Genomic DNA, 17,461 nt, shown 5'->3' with positions numbered 1-17,461 from the left:
ACACAGACACGTATGCACACATACCTACACACATAATCTCTCATATTAGCAAGAGAGAGTGTAAACAGATGAATAATGGGAAGTAGGGACGAGCTTACACTGCACCAACAGTCTCGTCCAAAACTGAGAAGAATTTCTAATGAAGCACCTCCGCTCTGCAGAAACTACTGTATATCCTGGAAAACAATACAGGTATCTTCATTTAGGATAAAAACAGCACAACCATAAATAAAAGACCACTGGAAAACTTGAAAACAGATCAAAAGATGATCCAAGTTGGACTTAAAACTTCCAAATTGAAGTAGCAATTATTTTTTTTGTGTAGCTTTAAAGAAAAGAACTCAAATCTGTGCACTGTCTGTTAAGGAGTTGAAGGGGCCATACCATGCTTTAGTTTTTTTAGATCCAAATAAATTATCACATATTACCTTTGGAATACTAAAAAATTGTGATTTAATGATATGTTGTGAATAAGTACAAAAATATTTCAAACTTGTCAACATTTTCACCGTTGCAGAAAATAAAAAAATGATATGTCATTGCCTGTCTAAGTTTAGAAATGCAGAGCGGATGCCATTTCTCAATGCAGGTTCACTGTGAGTGTGCGCGCGTGGCTGTGTGTGTGTAGCGGACGGGCTGGTGTGCTTTTCAACTGCTCTCCCATCTTGGGAAATTCCTGCATCTCCTTCAAAAGTTTCACACAAGTCAGTCCCTCCAGGATTTCATGATCGCAACTTCAAAGCAAAATCAAGTAACGCCCAAGATTTGTTGCAACCTCTGAAAGTTTACACTTTCACCTCAACTTTACTGCATTTTTGACCAATCTATCACGACAGCAGTCACGTATGATGACAGAGCTTTGCGTCTGTCTCCCTTCTGACTGCTTCTCGAGAGCTGTGCTCTTTTCATCAACTCTCTTTAGTACTGTCTTTTTTCTCTGCAAGCTGCACGTGTACAGTCATTACATATGTGTTGGCCCCGAGTGTGAGCGCAGGCGGGGGGTGTGTTGAGGGGGTGAGGAATGTATAGTGACACTGTATCACAGTTGGCTCTGAAGTTGTGTGTAAGACAAGTTAAGTTATTTACAGTACAAATAGACATGTTGAAATAATTAACACACCTCTTGGTAACAAAGGATTTCTGATCATTTCAATATTATTTACAGTATAATTGTTTATTTTTACTAAATCTTTACGATACAAATCTCATAAAGCCAGGTGGTCACCGCTAGCTCAAGCTGCTAGCTTTGTGGGGAAATTGTTTGTGTTAGCCTGGAGGCGGGGCAGTTCTCACCTTGTTACATCAGAACGTGAGGATCCGCTCATTTTCATGGGTATGGCTGCTGTTGAGAGCGCAGGTTTTTAGAGGGTTATTTTGTAATCCGAGAATGGATCAAAATACAGCTTTGGGGTTCTTTATAGTGAGGATGAACAGTATAATGCATTTAAAAGCTCAAAGTAGATTTTTCATGGTATGGTCCCTTTAAAGAAATTCAAACGATCAGAACAGAGTTTTGTTGATTAAATGTTTATTAAAGATTAATTCGTGAGTTATGGAGTAATACAACAGAAACATGTCATTTGACAATGTTCTAGAAAGGAAAAAGTAATGCAAAACTTCAATCAAGTTACAAGAATTTCACTTAGAATCAGCTTTAATTTCCTGTTTCACACATTTTTAATGTGATACATTTCTACTTCTCAACCAGCAGCTGCTAAAAGAATGGAAATACATATAATTCCCCACATGAATGAAAAGGTAAAGCATTTTCAAAGGTTTAGATATGAAGCCTATGCTGCTTAAACGAGAAGCCCCAGTGTGCACACTAAGGCATGCCTCAACCTGGCTTCAGTCTGGACGCTGGGTCAGGGTTAGTTGGGTAAAACCTCAGTCAGAATCATCATCTGGCAGGTTCTCCAGGAACTCCCTGATTTCTGTGCACATCCCGTTCCTTCCTCTCTCGCATATTTTCTTGAGTTCTTTGACGCTTAGTTTACCATAGAAATCCCTTGGCTGAATCTCTGCTGCCATCATGTGGTATCGAATTGACTTGTTACTGTCTTGACATTTAAAGTAGAGGTATCTGGCGTAGCTGTAGTAGAGCAGCTGTTTGTCTCCGGAATCCAGGTTTTCCATTTTCAGCAGGTCTTGGTACATCTGATCTGCTTTGGCGTGATCCTGACATGACTTAGCCTGAACATCTGCCAGGTCAACCTTTTTGGGAAAGGACGTGTCTGGGTAGAGATTGATCACCTCTTTAAGCAGCTGAATGGCTCTCTCAATTGTACGTTGGTCTGCTTGATCACCCCAGAACCCGAGGACTTTCCATTTGTAGCAGAGTGCGGCACATCTCTTCAGGTAGCGCTCATTGGGATGTCGCTGCAAGGCCTCCTCTGTCAGAACGATGGCCTCATCCAGCGAGCCCTGCTGCCTGTGCAGTCTCAGGAGAGGCTTCAGACCACTGTAGCTGTTGACAGGCTGCAGGAGGATCTTCTGGCCCAGCGTCTCCGCTTCATCTTCCACTGTTTCTCCTTTTCTTTTTCTTAATCTAAGCTCCACAGCAGCCACATACAGATTCTCTGGATCCTGCTCTCGGGCTGTTCTAATTTCCTGCAAGAGGTCATCACTCAGGTCTGTGTACCAGTGCTTAGCAGCACTGGCCAGAGCAATGACACGGCTGGACTGCCACTGCACCACGTCTGGCTGCATGTTGAAGGCTCTCTGAAAGTAATCTGCAGCCAGCTGCTTCTTCTCTTTATCAAACTTCATCAGAGTCCAGGCTTTCTCGGCGTAGATCTCTGGATGGAGCTCGTCCTGGGATGGAGATGGGAATTTACTTTTGAGAGCTCCAACCTTTGACAAGTAGTCCTGACACTTTGCCTCTTCTCCAAGATGATGGTGCAGCCAGGCCAGATTCCCGTAGTTCACCACCAACCAGGGACCCTCATCTTCCTCCCTCAGCCGCTTTAAGGTTTCTGTGGCCTTGTTGAGGAACTGAAGGGCTTCTTCACTAGAGTCCAGCTTGTAGAGAACAAACCCCCACATGTTGTAAATAGAACCCAACCAAAAATTTCCCTCATCTGTCCCAATGTCCTCAAGCTTGACCTTCATGTGTAACAGCTCGGATCTAGTGAATTCCTTGACCCAGGTGAAGTGACACTCCAGGGCCTCCAGTTCGGACGGAGTCTGAGAAGAACTGCTGGAAAAGAACAGACAAAGAGACAAAGAGAACTGTTCAGAAACCTTCACAGAAACAGAAACAAGTACTTTGAGTACGTTTTGCCTTTTGACTGCTCCCTTTACAGAAATCTCCTACACCTGTCATTGCATTCTCTCTGACTCTCCTTTGTCTTACACCCACATATTTTTTAGACAATATCCGTATCTTTAAAATAAAACATTTTTAAAAATCTATACAAGCTTCTTTAAGCATTAAAAATAGGATCACTTAATATTAATAATAATGAAACTGTTTTAAATGCGTATCTTTGAACTTGTCATTTGCAATGGTCTTTACTCTATTGTTTGACACCCTTCCAAAGTCTTCTACTCCCTTCCTGCCCCCTATATAAAATGTTCAAGCTCCACAACTACACATACCACACCTGAAATCTTCCTCCACCCATTCCAACCTGTTGCTATGGTGACAGCACCCATATTGATGATTTAGAGACACTGACGCTTTGTCTGAAGTCCTTCACTATTCACTATATAGTGCATTTACCATTTTGTAGAGCTGTCCGAATCTACAATTCCAAAATTGAGTGCCTTAGAAATTTCCCATTTCACACTCAGTGTGAATATTGACCACAATGCAGTTCCTTGTGCCAGACCAGGGTCTGCTTGGGTGTATTCAAACTGAAAGACTGTTCTGGATCTTCAGGGGAAACCAGTCTGAATACAACCATAGATTTTTATATGAGCAATCAGTCTGTCTAAACATTCTCTGTAAAAATAGTTTGTTTGTTTTAAAACAAAATGATTATTTCTTTCATTTATAAAGTTTAGTGAATGATTATTGTTTTGCAAAAACAAAACACATAATAGTTGAAAGTGTTGTCTCAGAATAGGTTTTTAACATTACAGAAATATAATGTTATTTTAACAAAATAAATGTATGGTCTCTGAACCTTTTTATGAAGACAAAACTTTCCTAAAGGTATCGACTTACTTTATTTATAAACAATACACATCAAAATATAGGGGAATCATTAAGTATTCATCAGCATGGACTGTTTATTTTGTTTGAAATTATTTATTAAGGGAACATTTTCTATTTGATAAAAAAAGAAGACCCCCTTTTTTTTATAAAATGCGAGATGCTTCCATAAAGATTAAAACTAGTGATAAAGAATAAAATAATTAAGGTTATTTTTTTCTCAAAATTGTCATGCGTGGAAAACACACGCATTTATTGAAAAATGTATAACGTTTTATCTAGTGCATGTTTTTACAGATTGATGTGTTGTAGTTGTGAGGAGTCATTTCAAAGAGTAACTGTGACATGAAGTAAAAAGTGAAAGTGAGTCTCTGTTGGCTGAGATCAGCGTGAACAAATGCTAGAAATTACCAATCCAAAGGAATGCAGGAATAGTGAGCTCTAAAAGGGGCAATCTTCTTAAGCCTATCAAAGTGACCTATATCTATATATTAGAGCTGTCAGGCGATTACAATTTTTAATCGCGATTAATCGCATTGTCCAGAGTTAACTCATGATTAATCGCAAATTAATATGTGGCCTTTTTTTTAAGGAAAAAAATGTGTGGTTCGTGGAATTTAGTAGTTCTACATTAATTATGAAAACAAGAATGACAAAATTAATAGTTTTCATCAGAACTACTTTATTTTGTAACATTGTATTGAGATAAACTTTCTTAACAATAAAAGGCTGTAACATAAAATGCCTAACAAAAGCCCAAGTGCAAGTGAAGGGCATTTAAAATTCAAAACTTCGATCAACGTTCAGTAAAATAAAATAAAAACTATCAAAAATAAAATTTCCATAACACTTTCATGTTCATTTTTTGTCAGGACCAAATCTTTTCCTCCTCTGCTGAACTACAGTAATAAATGAAATAGAGATTTATCATTTCCAATTAACTTTTGTTTTTTAAAACATTAAAGACTGAGAAAAGCGGGATACTCTGTGGATAGTTTGACAGTCTGTTACTGCCGCCGCGTTCTCTGGCTGCAGCTCGATGCACCGACGTGTCCAGCGGAGCTCACGCCATGAATATGCAAGCAGACAGAGAGCTATGCTGGGGCTGGATCACGCTTAAACCTCCAGAACATTCAAAATGTCCCCCGGTGCGCTTGCTGTTCGGAACGTCGGGGGTCCGCAGCTCTCGGAACGCGGCGCCGGACACGAACCGGTACCAGACGTGGTACTGGACGCGAACCGGAGCCGGGTTAGAGTGCAGGAGCTCTCCAGGTCCTAGCGCCGGCCGGTTTTAGCTCGGTGGTTGGAGACCCGCCTGTGATCTAGTGAGAGCAGCCGGTGAGTTAGAGGGCGATGAGGGACGCCCGCGCGCAGTGTGGAAAGGCACGTATGAGAAAATCCGCGATTAATGCGTCAAAAAAATTGTCATGCATATGTCAAGTTAACACGTTTTTAATGCGGCAAATCTGACAGCCCTAATATATATATGATCATATATTACATTTGGACCACTAAAGTAAAACAACTCGATTCCTGAAGCTCCGCCTGCCACTGCGTGTGGCTGCAGTACACTTCATGACGTCATAGAGTCTGTGGCAACATGTATGTATTTCTCCCACAAAAATAATCCAAACTTCTTCAAAGATGGATGCACATGCCATATATCTGCCTTTAGTTGGCCAGGCCATCGCTACACTCCTTCACGCTGTGCTGGACCGGAGGTAACAAACACCTATTTGAGCTGGAATTTATTGAAGACAGGACACAACTGGAAGCTATACGGTATTCTGTATTTAAAATGAAAGTTTTTTTTATGCTGATCATCACTGGATAAGAGGATAAATTGAGTGTTGCGTTAGTCTGGGGGCAGTGCTGTCAGAGCAGACTCTTCCTGGAGGGAGCGGTTCACATCCTGCTGAAGTCAGCACGTTTCCACCATAGACTGTATATGAGAATAACTGGACAGAGCAAGCCCCCCTACTTCCGTGTTCCATATAGGAAGTACCACTGGGTTGCAAAAAGGCCAAAGTCCCATTGACTTCCATTGAGAAACAGACAGTTATTTCTCAGTCATTTTATATGTCAGAATAATCATTCTTCCTCTGCTGCTTTCTGCTTAACTTCTTTTTTCTAATCCTAATTTTTTTTTTAAAGATTTTTTTCCATTATCACAAGTTATTAGAGTTATAAATTGACCAATCAGATGGCTCAATAAGCGTTTGTGGGTCTGACGTCGAACGTCTGGGGGGTTTGAGTGACAGATGACGGGTAGCCAATGGGAGCAGACTTGATCAATGCGGTCTGTGAAGACCTTTTAACACCTACTTTACAATTCAACAATGTACCAATCATTGTCCTACTGTTGTTTTCCTCAAGCTGCGGCGCACGCGTCACCTGAATGCTCCTTTAAGCTCGACAAAAAGAAATAAATGTAAGTAAATCCAAAAGGACCGCTGACAGAATCAAATGTTGGAATGGTTCTCCCTCAAAGGCTTCAACAATGACTTGTACAATTCTCTCGAGCCGCCGTTATTAATGTGGAAGCTGTTTACATCTGTGGTCTCGTGGTTGAGGCGTGGAAAGCGGCAGACGGTTGCAATAAACTCACTCCTGATTGGCGACAGTACTTCCTGTAGATTCGATGACTCAGCTATGACTCAGACCAATCGCTGAAGATTGGTTGCAAATGGCGGTATCCGTTTCAGGAATTGACGGTGAAAGCGGTGGCCTAATTTCGCGAGGAGAGGAAGTAATGCATTTCCAATGGGGGACCTCATTGCTCGCTCAGTCCATTATTTTTACAGTCAATGGTTTCCACCCACTCATTTTCATGGGTATGGGAGGGGCTGCTGCAGACAGTGCAGGTTTGTAGAGGATTACTCTTAAATGCATAAACGGATCAAAATACAGCATTACCAATTAGTAATTGCTAGAAAAATGATAACACTTAATTGGAAAAATATTAAACCACCAATAATTAACTGGAAAAATCAGATGTGGTGAAAAATAAAAGTAAAAAGTAAAAAAAAAAAAACACATTGGGGTTCTTTGTAGAATGAACAGTAAAATGCATTTAAAACCCCCAAAAGTAGAATTTTCATGGTAGGGCCCCTGTAATGAAATCGTATAAGTTCAGAAATTCTATGCAGCCCCTGAATGGAATCTGAAAAGATTTGTGCTCTCTTATGGGGTCCAGATGACCCAGCCCTTACATTGATGTATGATTCATCCCATGACAAAGATGGACAGGATATTAAGTCTGCCACAGACACCAGTAAAGATTAAAAAAAACTTTAAAATATAGCACAAGGGTTAAATCTTTCTTTCTTTCTATGGATTTCAATAAAAAGAAATTGAGATTAATAAAATTAAAAATAAAGACGTCACATGGCCTACCTCATGATCTTCTTGTCTTCTGCAGATATGATGTATTCTTCTGTCCCCTCAACGCTCCTCTGTGGCGCAGCTCCTCAGTTTCCGCGTTTTTTATAGGCGAGTCCGCATCAGCGCGAAGTGAAAGAGACCACAGTTCGTCCCGCTGCCTGCAGACTCTGGTGTGAGTGTTGAAGCTGAGAGAACATCGCAGGGTGACGTCACTCTCTGTTTTCCGGAATCAAAACTTAACTGCTAAAACTCAGGAAAGGAAACTGTTGGACTTGGATTTGGAAAAGGGTTTTATTTTTCATGCAATCAAAACCAACATGAAACTAAAGAAGACAGAAATATATATATTTATACAGATATATCAAAATGTGGATAGTCATGACATTGCACACATCTACATACAGTTGCAAATAATCATAAAACTCATAAAAGTAATAAAAACAAAAGCAGTTTTTGGTAGTTTGGCCTTGCATGCCGGTACCAAGTCCTTCTGGAAAATGAAACCAGTATCTCTGTATAGCTAGTCATCAGAAGACAGCATGAAGAGCTCGAGAGTTTCCTGATAGATGGCTGCTTTGAGTTTGGAGCTGAGAAATAGTAGACCAACACCAGAAGATGACATGACACCTCATGCCATCACCACCTTTGGAAACTTTGGTCTGGACTTCAAGCAACATGGTTCCTGTGTATTTCCAGAGTCAGGGACCTTGATATCCAAATAAAATTGAAGAATTATTTTCATCTGTAAAAGGACTTTGAAACCGCTAAACAATAACTCGGCCCAAGTTAGACACTTGATTTTGCATTGATTTTAATTCTACAGGAGCTCAAATAGTGAAACCCTAACCTGGCACCAGATGCCTTGTTAACCTTTGAACACTTTTGCTATAAAAAGTTATATTCCTTTTATCTGGAATTGTTTACCCAATATAACATTCACAATAAAAGTATTTGTCAAAAGAATAGACCAAAATATGGTACCAGTACCGGACGCGCAACAGTCCCAGAACCAGACACAACAGATCCTCCAAATTCTTGAATTTAGTTTGACGATCCTCTCAGGGTTGCAGTAAACTTTGCTATTGATTAAATAAGTGGATCCAGTTTTTCTCTATAGTAACTGAACGTTTGGTACATTTTTTTCATGTGCTAAAATCAGAGCAGATATGATGCCATGGTAGCGTGCCGATGATTGGTCACTGTTAACCCTTGAACACTTTTGCTATAAAAAGTTATATTCCTTTTACCTGGAATTGTTTACCCAATATAACATACACAATAAAAGTATTTGTCAAAAGAATAGACCAAAATATGACAACGCATGATAAGTTAGAGTAGTTTTATTTTACTTTCAAATATGATTTCGATAGCAAAATGGAAAATAAAAACACTGTAAAATCCTAAACACATTACTGAAATTTAGAAAAACAAAAATTCCTAAATAAAAACATATCAATGATAGGGGAGGCGGTCTTCTGTCTACTTATTTCTGGGATAGGTGAGACTTTATCAAGGGACCCATGACAATCTGAAAAAAGCAACCTATGGAAAATAATGTAAGTCCCTGCCCTAGAGTGATTGTGCTCTAGGGCAGGGGTCAGCAATCGTTCACAGTAAAAGAGCCATTTGGACTTGTTTTCTACTGATCAAGACCTAGAAGGAGCCAAATAGTCTTACATTAGCCTTAAGAAATTTGGATTTGCATTCATGACTTTTAAAAAAAGTAATAATATGCATTTTATCTATTTTTTGGCACAAACAAAAGCAAAATTATAAAAAGAACCTAACATCTCTCAAAATTGGATTTTTTTTTTCTTTTTGACAGAAGCTTAAATAACTTATTTTCAAAATAAAATATGCTCCGTGCCAAACGGTGCATTTCTTGGCAGCTAGTAACCACTGTTGTGCAGCACAAGATAATACGGGCTTTACTCATAAAAGATAAAAAACAAACAAAAAAAACAACAAAAAAAACAAGGTTTTGCTTTGCATATAAAATCTTGCATTCTGGAGGTAGCGTTGAGCAAACAAGACGTCTTCAGGTCAACAGGAATGTACCTAAATAGCTATCATCTATGTTCACCTCAGCCATCAATTTATAAATGTAACTAATCTAAATTAAATAAATGTTGATTAAGTAATTATTACTTAAAAATGCTATTTTATTTTTCTTTTCTTTTCTTTTTTTTTCTTTTTACCCTACTTGTCTTCAGCAGTCTTACACTGTTGGGTTTTGTTATTTTAGTTAGGGGTTGGACCTTGGTAGTCTTAGTTTGCAGGCTTTGTTTATTTGTTTTCTTCAGGTAGTTTTGGTTAGGCAGCCATTAGTAGGGAGCTGCTGACTCAGACGGTCGACATGGTCACAAGTCTCCCTGAATTATTGTATGTTTGGCCCAGGAGCCACAGAGAGATAAAAGAGCCACATGTAGATCTGGAGCCGCAGGTTGCAGACCCTGCTCTGGGTTAATGAAGTTAACTATAGTGGATCAAATGCACTAAAAACACATTTCCTGAATATTTCATTTGCAGTATTTTTTTGTAATATCTATGCTTTTATTACTTTCAGAAAATTATTTTTGTTCTCACGTCATAATGGATGAATCAAAAAGTACATTTATTAAAAGCCAATCAGAATCGATTATTCACCAGGATCTCAACGGGATATAAAATTAGCCTTTTTTTTTTATTTTTGAAGGATCGCTTAAGAAACCGTCGTAGACTGTGTGGTTGTGGACAGAGATTATTTTACGTACTTACGTTGGAACTTACGCAGTGGACGTAAATGACGTAGGTCGCGGCTGTTTCCTGTGGTAGTTATACTTCGAAATGGCCGAGCTGAAAGAGGCGGTCGCTGAGCAGCAGCAGCACCGGGAAGACGTCGATATTAAATGTGAGTTTAGAGAACCGACTTATTCTTTTATTTATTTATTCTGTCTGTAGGGGAGGGATAGCTCCTCTTTTAATATGCGCTAGTTACATTAGCGCCGCGCGGGACTTCTAGGGAGAATTAGCGTTTGTGAAGAACGAGAGCCTCAGTGTGCAGCTCCGCCATGGAGCTCAAACAAGTCAACGACAACAACAACAAGCACGATGGAGGCACTGCTGGCGGGAGGGGAACGGCAACAACAGGCACGATAACAGCCTTAAGCAGAGAGGACGGAAGGGTCGTAGTGGATCCGGATCGTAGAACTTCAGAAAACTGTTGTGGCCTCATCGTGGAGCTGCACTGCAGAGCCAGCAGGCTCCATCCCGGATTTGAACAGCTGGGTTCAGATCTTGAAACCTATGCGAAGAGATGAACGTGGAGCAAAAGGAAAGCATTTAATGTTAATGGAGTTTATCGACTGTTTACATACAAACATGTCAAAGTCTTTGTATTTCCCCCTCAACATTTAAATAATCTGATTGAACCAGGGACACCAATGTGCTGGGAGGAGGAAAAGCAGGGGAATGAAATGACCATTCAGCATAAATGTTCAAAAACGTATTAGAAAAAGACAATAAAAAGGGGCTGAACATTGTGGGAAACAGCTGACAGCAGGTGGTGAGATGGAGGCAGCAGACCTGGACTGTCTGAGTATCTTCAGATTCTGGATGCTGCAGGATCATTTCAGTTGACTTGTCATCACAATTTTCTGTTTATAGGCTTTTAGATTTTGGCTAAAGACGGCATAATCTTAGCTAAAAGATCACTGAGAACAGTTTTACAGTAGATCAAAAAAGGATTGGAGTGGGGCTTTTTAAAAACCTCAGAAACACATGTTGGAATCTGGTTTGGGGAGTCTTGAAAAGATTGGATACCATTGGTCTGATTGGTATGGCAAAGATTTTATGTTAGATGCCCTTCCGGACACAGCCCTTTGTTAGTGCTGGACAATGTTAGAAAAAAATGTTTCCTGGTCTTCAAGATCTACCACACTGACTGTTTTCCAGATCTCCAAGTCCTGCTGTCTGGTGAATCCACATTCCGACTGAAAGAACAAACCTGGTCCAGGTGATCAGCAGCAAGCAGTGCAGGGAGAGCTGGAAAACAGCTGAATGGTCGATCTTGAGGGCCAGGAATGAACAGCCCTGCAGTAAACGGTTTCTGTTTATCAGTCGACTGATTCCAAGCATTTTGGATCACAATGGATGACAAGAAGCTTGCCATCATAACTATGATTCCTTGATAAAGATCAGTTAACCAATCAAGTTGGGAGAACAATCTTGTAGTGTGTAACATTTGGTTTCCAAGCAGCCTTAAAGGTCAAGCTTATTTTAACATTGAAAACTAGATTTCACAAAACAAAGACGATCACAAAATACTAAAAAGTTAACTGCAACATAAAGAAAATGTTTGACATGTTTTTTTAGTGTTTCATCCTATTTAGATCCATCACAGTCCTTGTATCACCAGGTGACAGAGACACTGCAGCTTTAGTTGGGACTGAAGACAGACGACAGGTAAATGACAGTGGATGCTGGTGAAACAGAAGGATTTCCCCATAGGATAACTTTTGTTCAAACTTAAAAGATCCATTCAAGTTTTTAAATCCATTAATACTGCACATCTTATCAGTCTTTTTAAATTGAAGTGGTAATACATCCATGAAGTCATTGTCTTCAAATAGTGAGGATCCACTCAAAGGCCCGATCCGAATACTCCCCTTCTCCCTTCCCCTCAGCCCTCCCCCTTCATTTATAAATTATCGTGCTTGCTCCAAATGGAGGGTGTTGAAAAAAAATAGTGTCTAATATTAAAACTAATTATTTTTATTGAGTTTCAAATGTCTGTCTGAGCTGAGAGCTCCAGAGGACTGTGGGCGCCAAGCGGAGTCAAGGTGCTTCCACATCAAACGCGATTTGTGCCCAGCTCCAGTGTTAACCAATACAGGCGTGCTCTGAGCTCCGCAGCGGGATATGAGCAGCCAGCGCGGCACGCAGGTCTGCCAGCAGCTTGATTTGAGTGATGAGGCGCGAATTGGACGGCACGGCCAAAATGTAAAAACCTGAAGTGACAGGTCGCCAGCACATCAAAAAACCTTATTCCTCAACATCATATGTCTCCCATTCATTCTAAGTGAGACATCCACACACAGAGCAGGTAGCTCCTCCCACATGTGGCGTCAGAAACACATTTTTTGACAAGCGGCAAACAGGGAAGTTGCCGAGCTTCTCCTCCACCCAGCTGACTGGAGGAATGAATGAGTGAGTGAGGCCGTAGACAGCCCGGCTGATGTCCCGCCCTCCACAGCCATATACCTCACCGTGATTGGTTCGTTCAGCTCTGCACACAATAAGTGTCATTCATATCAATCTTGCGGGCCGCACTATCATTAATATTTCATATTAAGACGGGGGCCGCAAAGTATCATCCGGGGGCAGCAGATGGTCCGTGGGCTGTGAGTTTGAGACCCCTGATATAAATGATGACATAATACCTTTGAAACACTTAAAATAGGGATGTAGTGATATTATGTGAATCAGTACAAAAGATGATTCAGACCTGTCAACAATCCACTTTAAAGAAATTCAAATGATCAGAACAGAGTTTTGTTGATTAAATGTTTATTAAAGAATAATTTGTGAGTTATGGAGTTATACAACAGAATCATGTCATTTGACAATGTTATTGAAAGGACAAGTAATGCAGATCTTTGATCAAGTCACAAGAATATAACTTACAATCAAATTTAATTTCCTGTTTTACATTTCTACTTCTCAACCAGCAGCTGCTAAAAGAATGGAAATACAAATAATTCCCCACATAAATGAAAAGGTAAAGCATCTTCAAAGGTTTAGATATGAAGCCTATGTTGGTAAAACGAGAAGCCCCTGACTGCAGCGTCAGACCAAGGCATGCCTCAACCTGGCCTCGGTCTGCAAACTGGAGTCAGGGTTAGTTGGGTAAAAGCTCAGTCAGAATCATCATCTGGCAGGTTCTCCAGGAACTCCCTGATTTCCCTGCACATCCCGCTTCTTCCTCTCTCGCATATTTTCTTGAGTGCTTTGATGCTTAGTTTCCCATAGAAACTCCTGTTAGGAATCTCTGCTGCCATCATGTTGTACCGAATGGACTTGTTCCTGTCATGACACTCGAAGTTGAGGTATCTGGCGTAGCTGTAGTAGAGCAGCTGTTTGTCTCCAGAATCCAGGTCTCTTCTTGCCAGCAGCTCTTGGTACATCTGATTTGCTTTGGTACGGCCCTGACTTGACTTAGCCTGAATATCTGCCAGGTCAATCTCCTTAGCAAATGATGTGTCTGGGTAGAGATCGATCACCTCCTCATGCAGCTGAATGGCTCTCTCAATTGTACGTTGGTCTGCCCGAACACCTCCTAAGCTGAACAGTTTCCATTTGTAGCAGAGTGCGGCGCATCTCTTCAGGTAGCGCTCGTTGGGATGTTGCTGCAAGGCCTCCTCTGTCAGAACGATGGCCTCATCCAGCGAGCCCTGCTGCCTGTGCAGTCTCAGGAGAGGCTTCAGGCCACTGTAGCTGCTGACAGGTTGCAGGAGGATCTTCTGGCCCAGCGTCTCTGCCTCATCTCCCACTGATTCTCCTTTTCTGTTTCTTTCTTTGAGCTCCACAGCAGCCACATACAGATTCTCTGGATCCTGCTCTCGGGCTGTTCTTATTTCCTGCAAGAGGTCATCACTCAGGTCTGTGTCCCGGTGCTTAGCAGCACTGGCCAGAGAAATGACACGGCTGGACTGCCACTGCACCATGTCTGGCTGCATGTTGAAGGCTCTCTGAAAGTAATCTGCAGCCAGCTCCTTGTTCTTTTTACCTAACTTCATCAGAGTCCAGGCTTTCTCTGCGTAGATCTCTGGATGGAGCTCGTCCTGGGATGGAGATGGGAATTTACTTTTGAGAGCTCGAACCTTTGACAAGCAGTCCTGACACTTTGCCTCTTCTCCAAGATGATGGTGCAGCCAGGCCAGATTCCCGTAGTTCACCACCAACCAGGGACCCTCATCTTCCTCCCTCAGCCGCTTTAAGGTTTCTGTGGCCTTGTTGAGGAACTGAAGGGCTTCTTCACTAGAGTCCAGCTTGTAGAGAACCAACCCCCACATGTTGTAAATAGAACCCAACCAAAAATTTCCCTCATCTGTCCCAATGTCCTCAAGCTTGACCTTCATGTGTAACAGCTTGGATCTAGTGAATTCCTTGACCCAGGTGAAGTGACACTCCAGGGCCTCCAGTTCGGACGGAGTCTGAGAAGAACTGCTGGAAAAGAACAGACAAAGAGACAAAGAGAACTGTTCAGAAACCTTCACAGAAACAGAAACAAGTACTCTGAGTACTTTTTGTCTTTTAACTGCTCCCTTTACAGAAATCTCCTACACCTGTCATTACATTCCCTCTGACTCTCCTTTGTCTTACACCCACATATTTTTTAGACAATATCCGTATCTTTAAAATAAAACATTTTTAAAAATCTATACAAGCTTCTTTAAGCATTAAAAATAGGATCCAGGGGGGCGCCACACAGTAGCTTGGAGTTGCTAGAGCAACTGAAAGATTTGGCAAAGCAACTCCTACCACAAAAATAAATAATCTAAAAAGGGGTGGCCAGTTTCAATGTTTAGTCAATGGTGAAGACGAGATCTAAGGACCTCCAGCCAGCGGTCTGGCAGCAGTACAATTTGAGCATCTACCAATCATGGACTCAAATATGGACATATGACTCAATCAGCCCATAGGATCGGCTACGCCAACCCCAGAAGGCTGGCTGGTGGGCAGAGATAGGGGAGCAGCACAGACTGTAAATAGACAAAGACGAATAAATGGACGCAGCCAAAAACTGGATCCGCCCCTGATAGGACCTCAGCTAAAAGAAGGGCTGTTTTAATATTAATAATAATTAAACTGTTTTAAATGCGTATCTTTGAACTTGTCATTTGTAATGGTCTTTACTCTGTTGTTGGCCACCCTTCCAAAATCTTCTGCCTCCTTCCTGCCCCCTATATAAAATGTTCAAGCTCCACAACTACACATACCACACCTGAAATCTTCCTCCACCCATTAAAACCTGTTGCTATGGTGACAGCAGCCATTTTGCTAATTTAGAGACACTGACGCTTTGTCTGAAGTCCTTCACTATTCACTATATAGTGCATTTACCATTTTGTAGAGCTGTCCAAATCTACAATTCCAAAATTGAGTGACTTAGAAATTTCCCATTTCACACTCAGTGTGAATATTGACCACAATGCAGCTCCTTGTGCCAGACCAGGGTCTGCTTGGGTGTATTCAAACTGAAAGACTGTTCTGGATCTTCAGGGGAAACCAGTCTGAATACAACCATAGATTTTTATATGAGCAATCAGACTGTCTAAACATTCTCTGTAAAAATAATTTGTTTGTTTTAAAACAAAATTATTATTTCTTTCATTTATAAAGTTTAGTGAATGATTATTGTTTTGCAAAAACAAAACACATAATAGTTGAAAGTGTTGCCTCAGACTAGGTTTTTAACATTACAGAAATATAATGTTATTTTAACAAAATAAATGTATGGTCTCTGAACCTTTTTATGAAGACAAAACTTTCCTAAAGGTATCGACTTACTTTATTTATAAACAATACAGATCAAAATATAGGGGAATCATTAAGTACTCATCAGCATGGACTGTTTATTTTGTTTGTGTGTGTCAATCTCAACGACAGTTTTGGGGAAAGCAGAAACTCCAGCAGGGTAACCTGCTGGACGCTTACAGGTGTAGTCAACTCAGTGGCATGCAGTCTGTTTTTCAAGATAATTTTTTAATGATTTTTGAAATGATTTATTATGGAAGCATTTTGTATTTAATAAAAAAAGAAGACCCACTTTTTTATTAAATGCAAGATGCTTACATAAAGATTAAAACTAGTGATAAAGAATAAAATAATTAAGGCTTTTTGTTTCTCAAAAACACGCATTTACTGAAAAATTTATAACGTTTTATCTAGTGCATGTTCTTACAGATTGATGTGTTGTAGTTGTGAGTGGTCATTTCAAAGAGTAACTGTGACATGAAGTAAAAAGTGAAAGTGAGTCTCTGTTGGCTGAGATCAGCGAGAACAAATGCTAGAAATTACCAATCCAAATGAATGCAGTGATAGTGAGCTCTTAAAGGGGCCATACCAAGATTTTCTTAAGCCTATCAAAGTGACCTATATCTATATTTATGATCATATATTACATTTGGACCACTAAAGTAAAACAACTCGATTCCTGATGCTCCGCCTGCCACTGCGTGTGGCTTCAGTCCACTTAATGACGTCATATAGAGTCTGTGGCACCATGTATGTATTTCTCCCACAAAAATAATCCAAACTTCTTCAAAGATGGATGCACATGCCATATATCTGCCTTTAGTTGGCCAGGCCATCGCTACACTCCTTCACGCTGTGCTGGACCGGAGGTAACACACACCTATTTGAGCTGGAATTTATTGAAGACAGGACACAACTGGAAGCTATACGGTATTCTGTATTTAAAATGAAAGTTTTTTTATGCTGATCATCACTGGATAAGAGGATAAATTGAGTGTTGTGTTAGTCTGGGGGCAGTGCTGTCAGAGCAGACTCTTCCTGGAGGGAGCGGTTCACATCATGCTGAAGTCAGCACGTTTCCACCCACTCGTTTTCGTGGGTATGGAAGGGGCTGCTGCAGACAGTGCAGGTTTGTAGAGGATCACTCTTAAATGCATAAACGGATCAAAATACCACATTACCTAATTGCTAGAAAAATGATAACACTTAATTGGAAAAATATTAAACCACCAACAATAATGAACTGGAAAAACAAAGTAAGACAAGTATACGATATGGAAAAAATGACTGCTTCCCTCCAAATGAAAACAGAAATATTTAATGAGAAATGGAAAAATGTAAAAGACTATTTAAATATTTAAATTATAGGTTGCTTAATATCTTTATATATAATCAAGCGTA

General features: G+C 40.5%; 2 protein-coding genes across 5 annotated transcripts in view; both read right to left on the bottom strand.

Moving 5' to 3' along the window:
* Window positions 1–1,530: 1,530 nt before the first annotated feature.
* LOC112150547 (interferon-induced protein with tetratricopeptide repeats 1B) lies at window positions 1,531–7,692 on the bottom strand. 3 transcript variants are annotated; one of them, XM_024278946.2, is made up of 2 exons: window positions 7,556–7,692; window positions 1,531–3,196 (listed from the first exon to the last, which is right to left on the bottom strand). In XM_024278946.2, the coding sequence occupies exons 1-2, from the start codon at window positions 7,558–7,560 to the stop codon at window positions 1,888–1,890; spliced, it is 1,314 nt and encodes a 437-aa protein (XP_024134714.1). In that variant the 5' UTR covers window positions 7,561–7,692; the 3' UTR covers window positions 1,531–1,887. The 3 variants fall into 3 exon arrangements, with proteins under 3 accessions (XP_024134714.1, XP_024134712.1, XP_024134713.1); XM_024278944.2 differs by lacking the exon at window positions 7,556–7,692 and adding an exon at window positions 3,601–3,633 and having other exon boundaries at window positions 1,531–3,199; XM_024278945.2 differs by having other exon boundaries at window positions 1,532–3,199.
* Window positions 7,693–13,073: 5,381 nt separating this feature from the next.
* The window catches only part of LOC112150540 (interferon-induced protein with tetratricopeptide repeats 1), a 6,321-nt gene continuing 1,933 nt past the window's right edge, over window positions 13,074–17,461 (bottom strand). Inside the window, exon 2 of one of the 2 annotated variants that reach the window (XM_024278938.2) lies at window positions 13,074–14,749. In XM_024278938.2, the coding sequence (XP_024134706.1) occupies window positions 13,438–14,749 (1,312 nt within the window). In that variant the 3' untranslated portion in view covers window positions 13,074–13,437. The remainder of the gene's footprint in view (window positions 14,750–17,461) is intronic. The other variant, XM_024278939.2, reaches the window with a different exon arrangement.

Source organism: Oryzias melastigma, linkage group LG4, assembly GCF_002922805.2.
Source record: "Oryzias melastigma strain HK-1 linkage group LG4, ASM292280v2, whole genome shotgun sequence".
In the NCBI taxonomy this organism is placed as follows: domain Eukaryota; kingdom Metazoa; phylum Chordata; class Actinopteri; order Beloniformes; family Adrianichthyidae; genus Oryzias; species Oryzias melastigma.
Note: the sequence above shows the minus strand (reverse complement) of the source record. Positions and strands in the feature narration are given on the sequence as shown.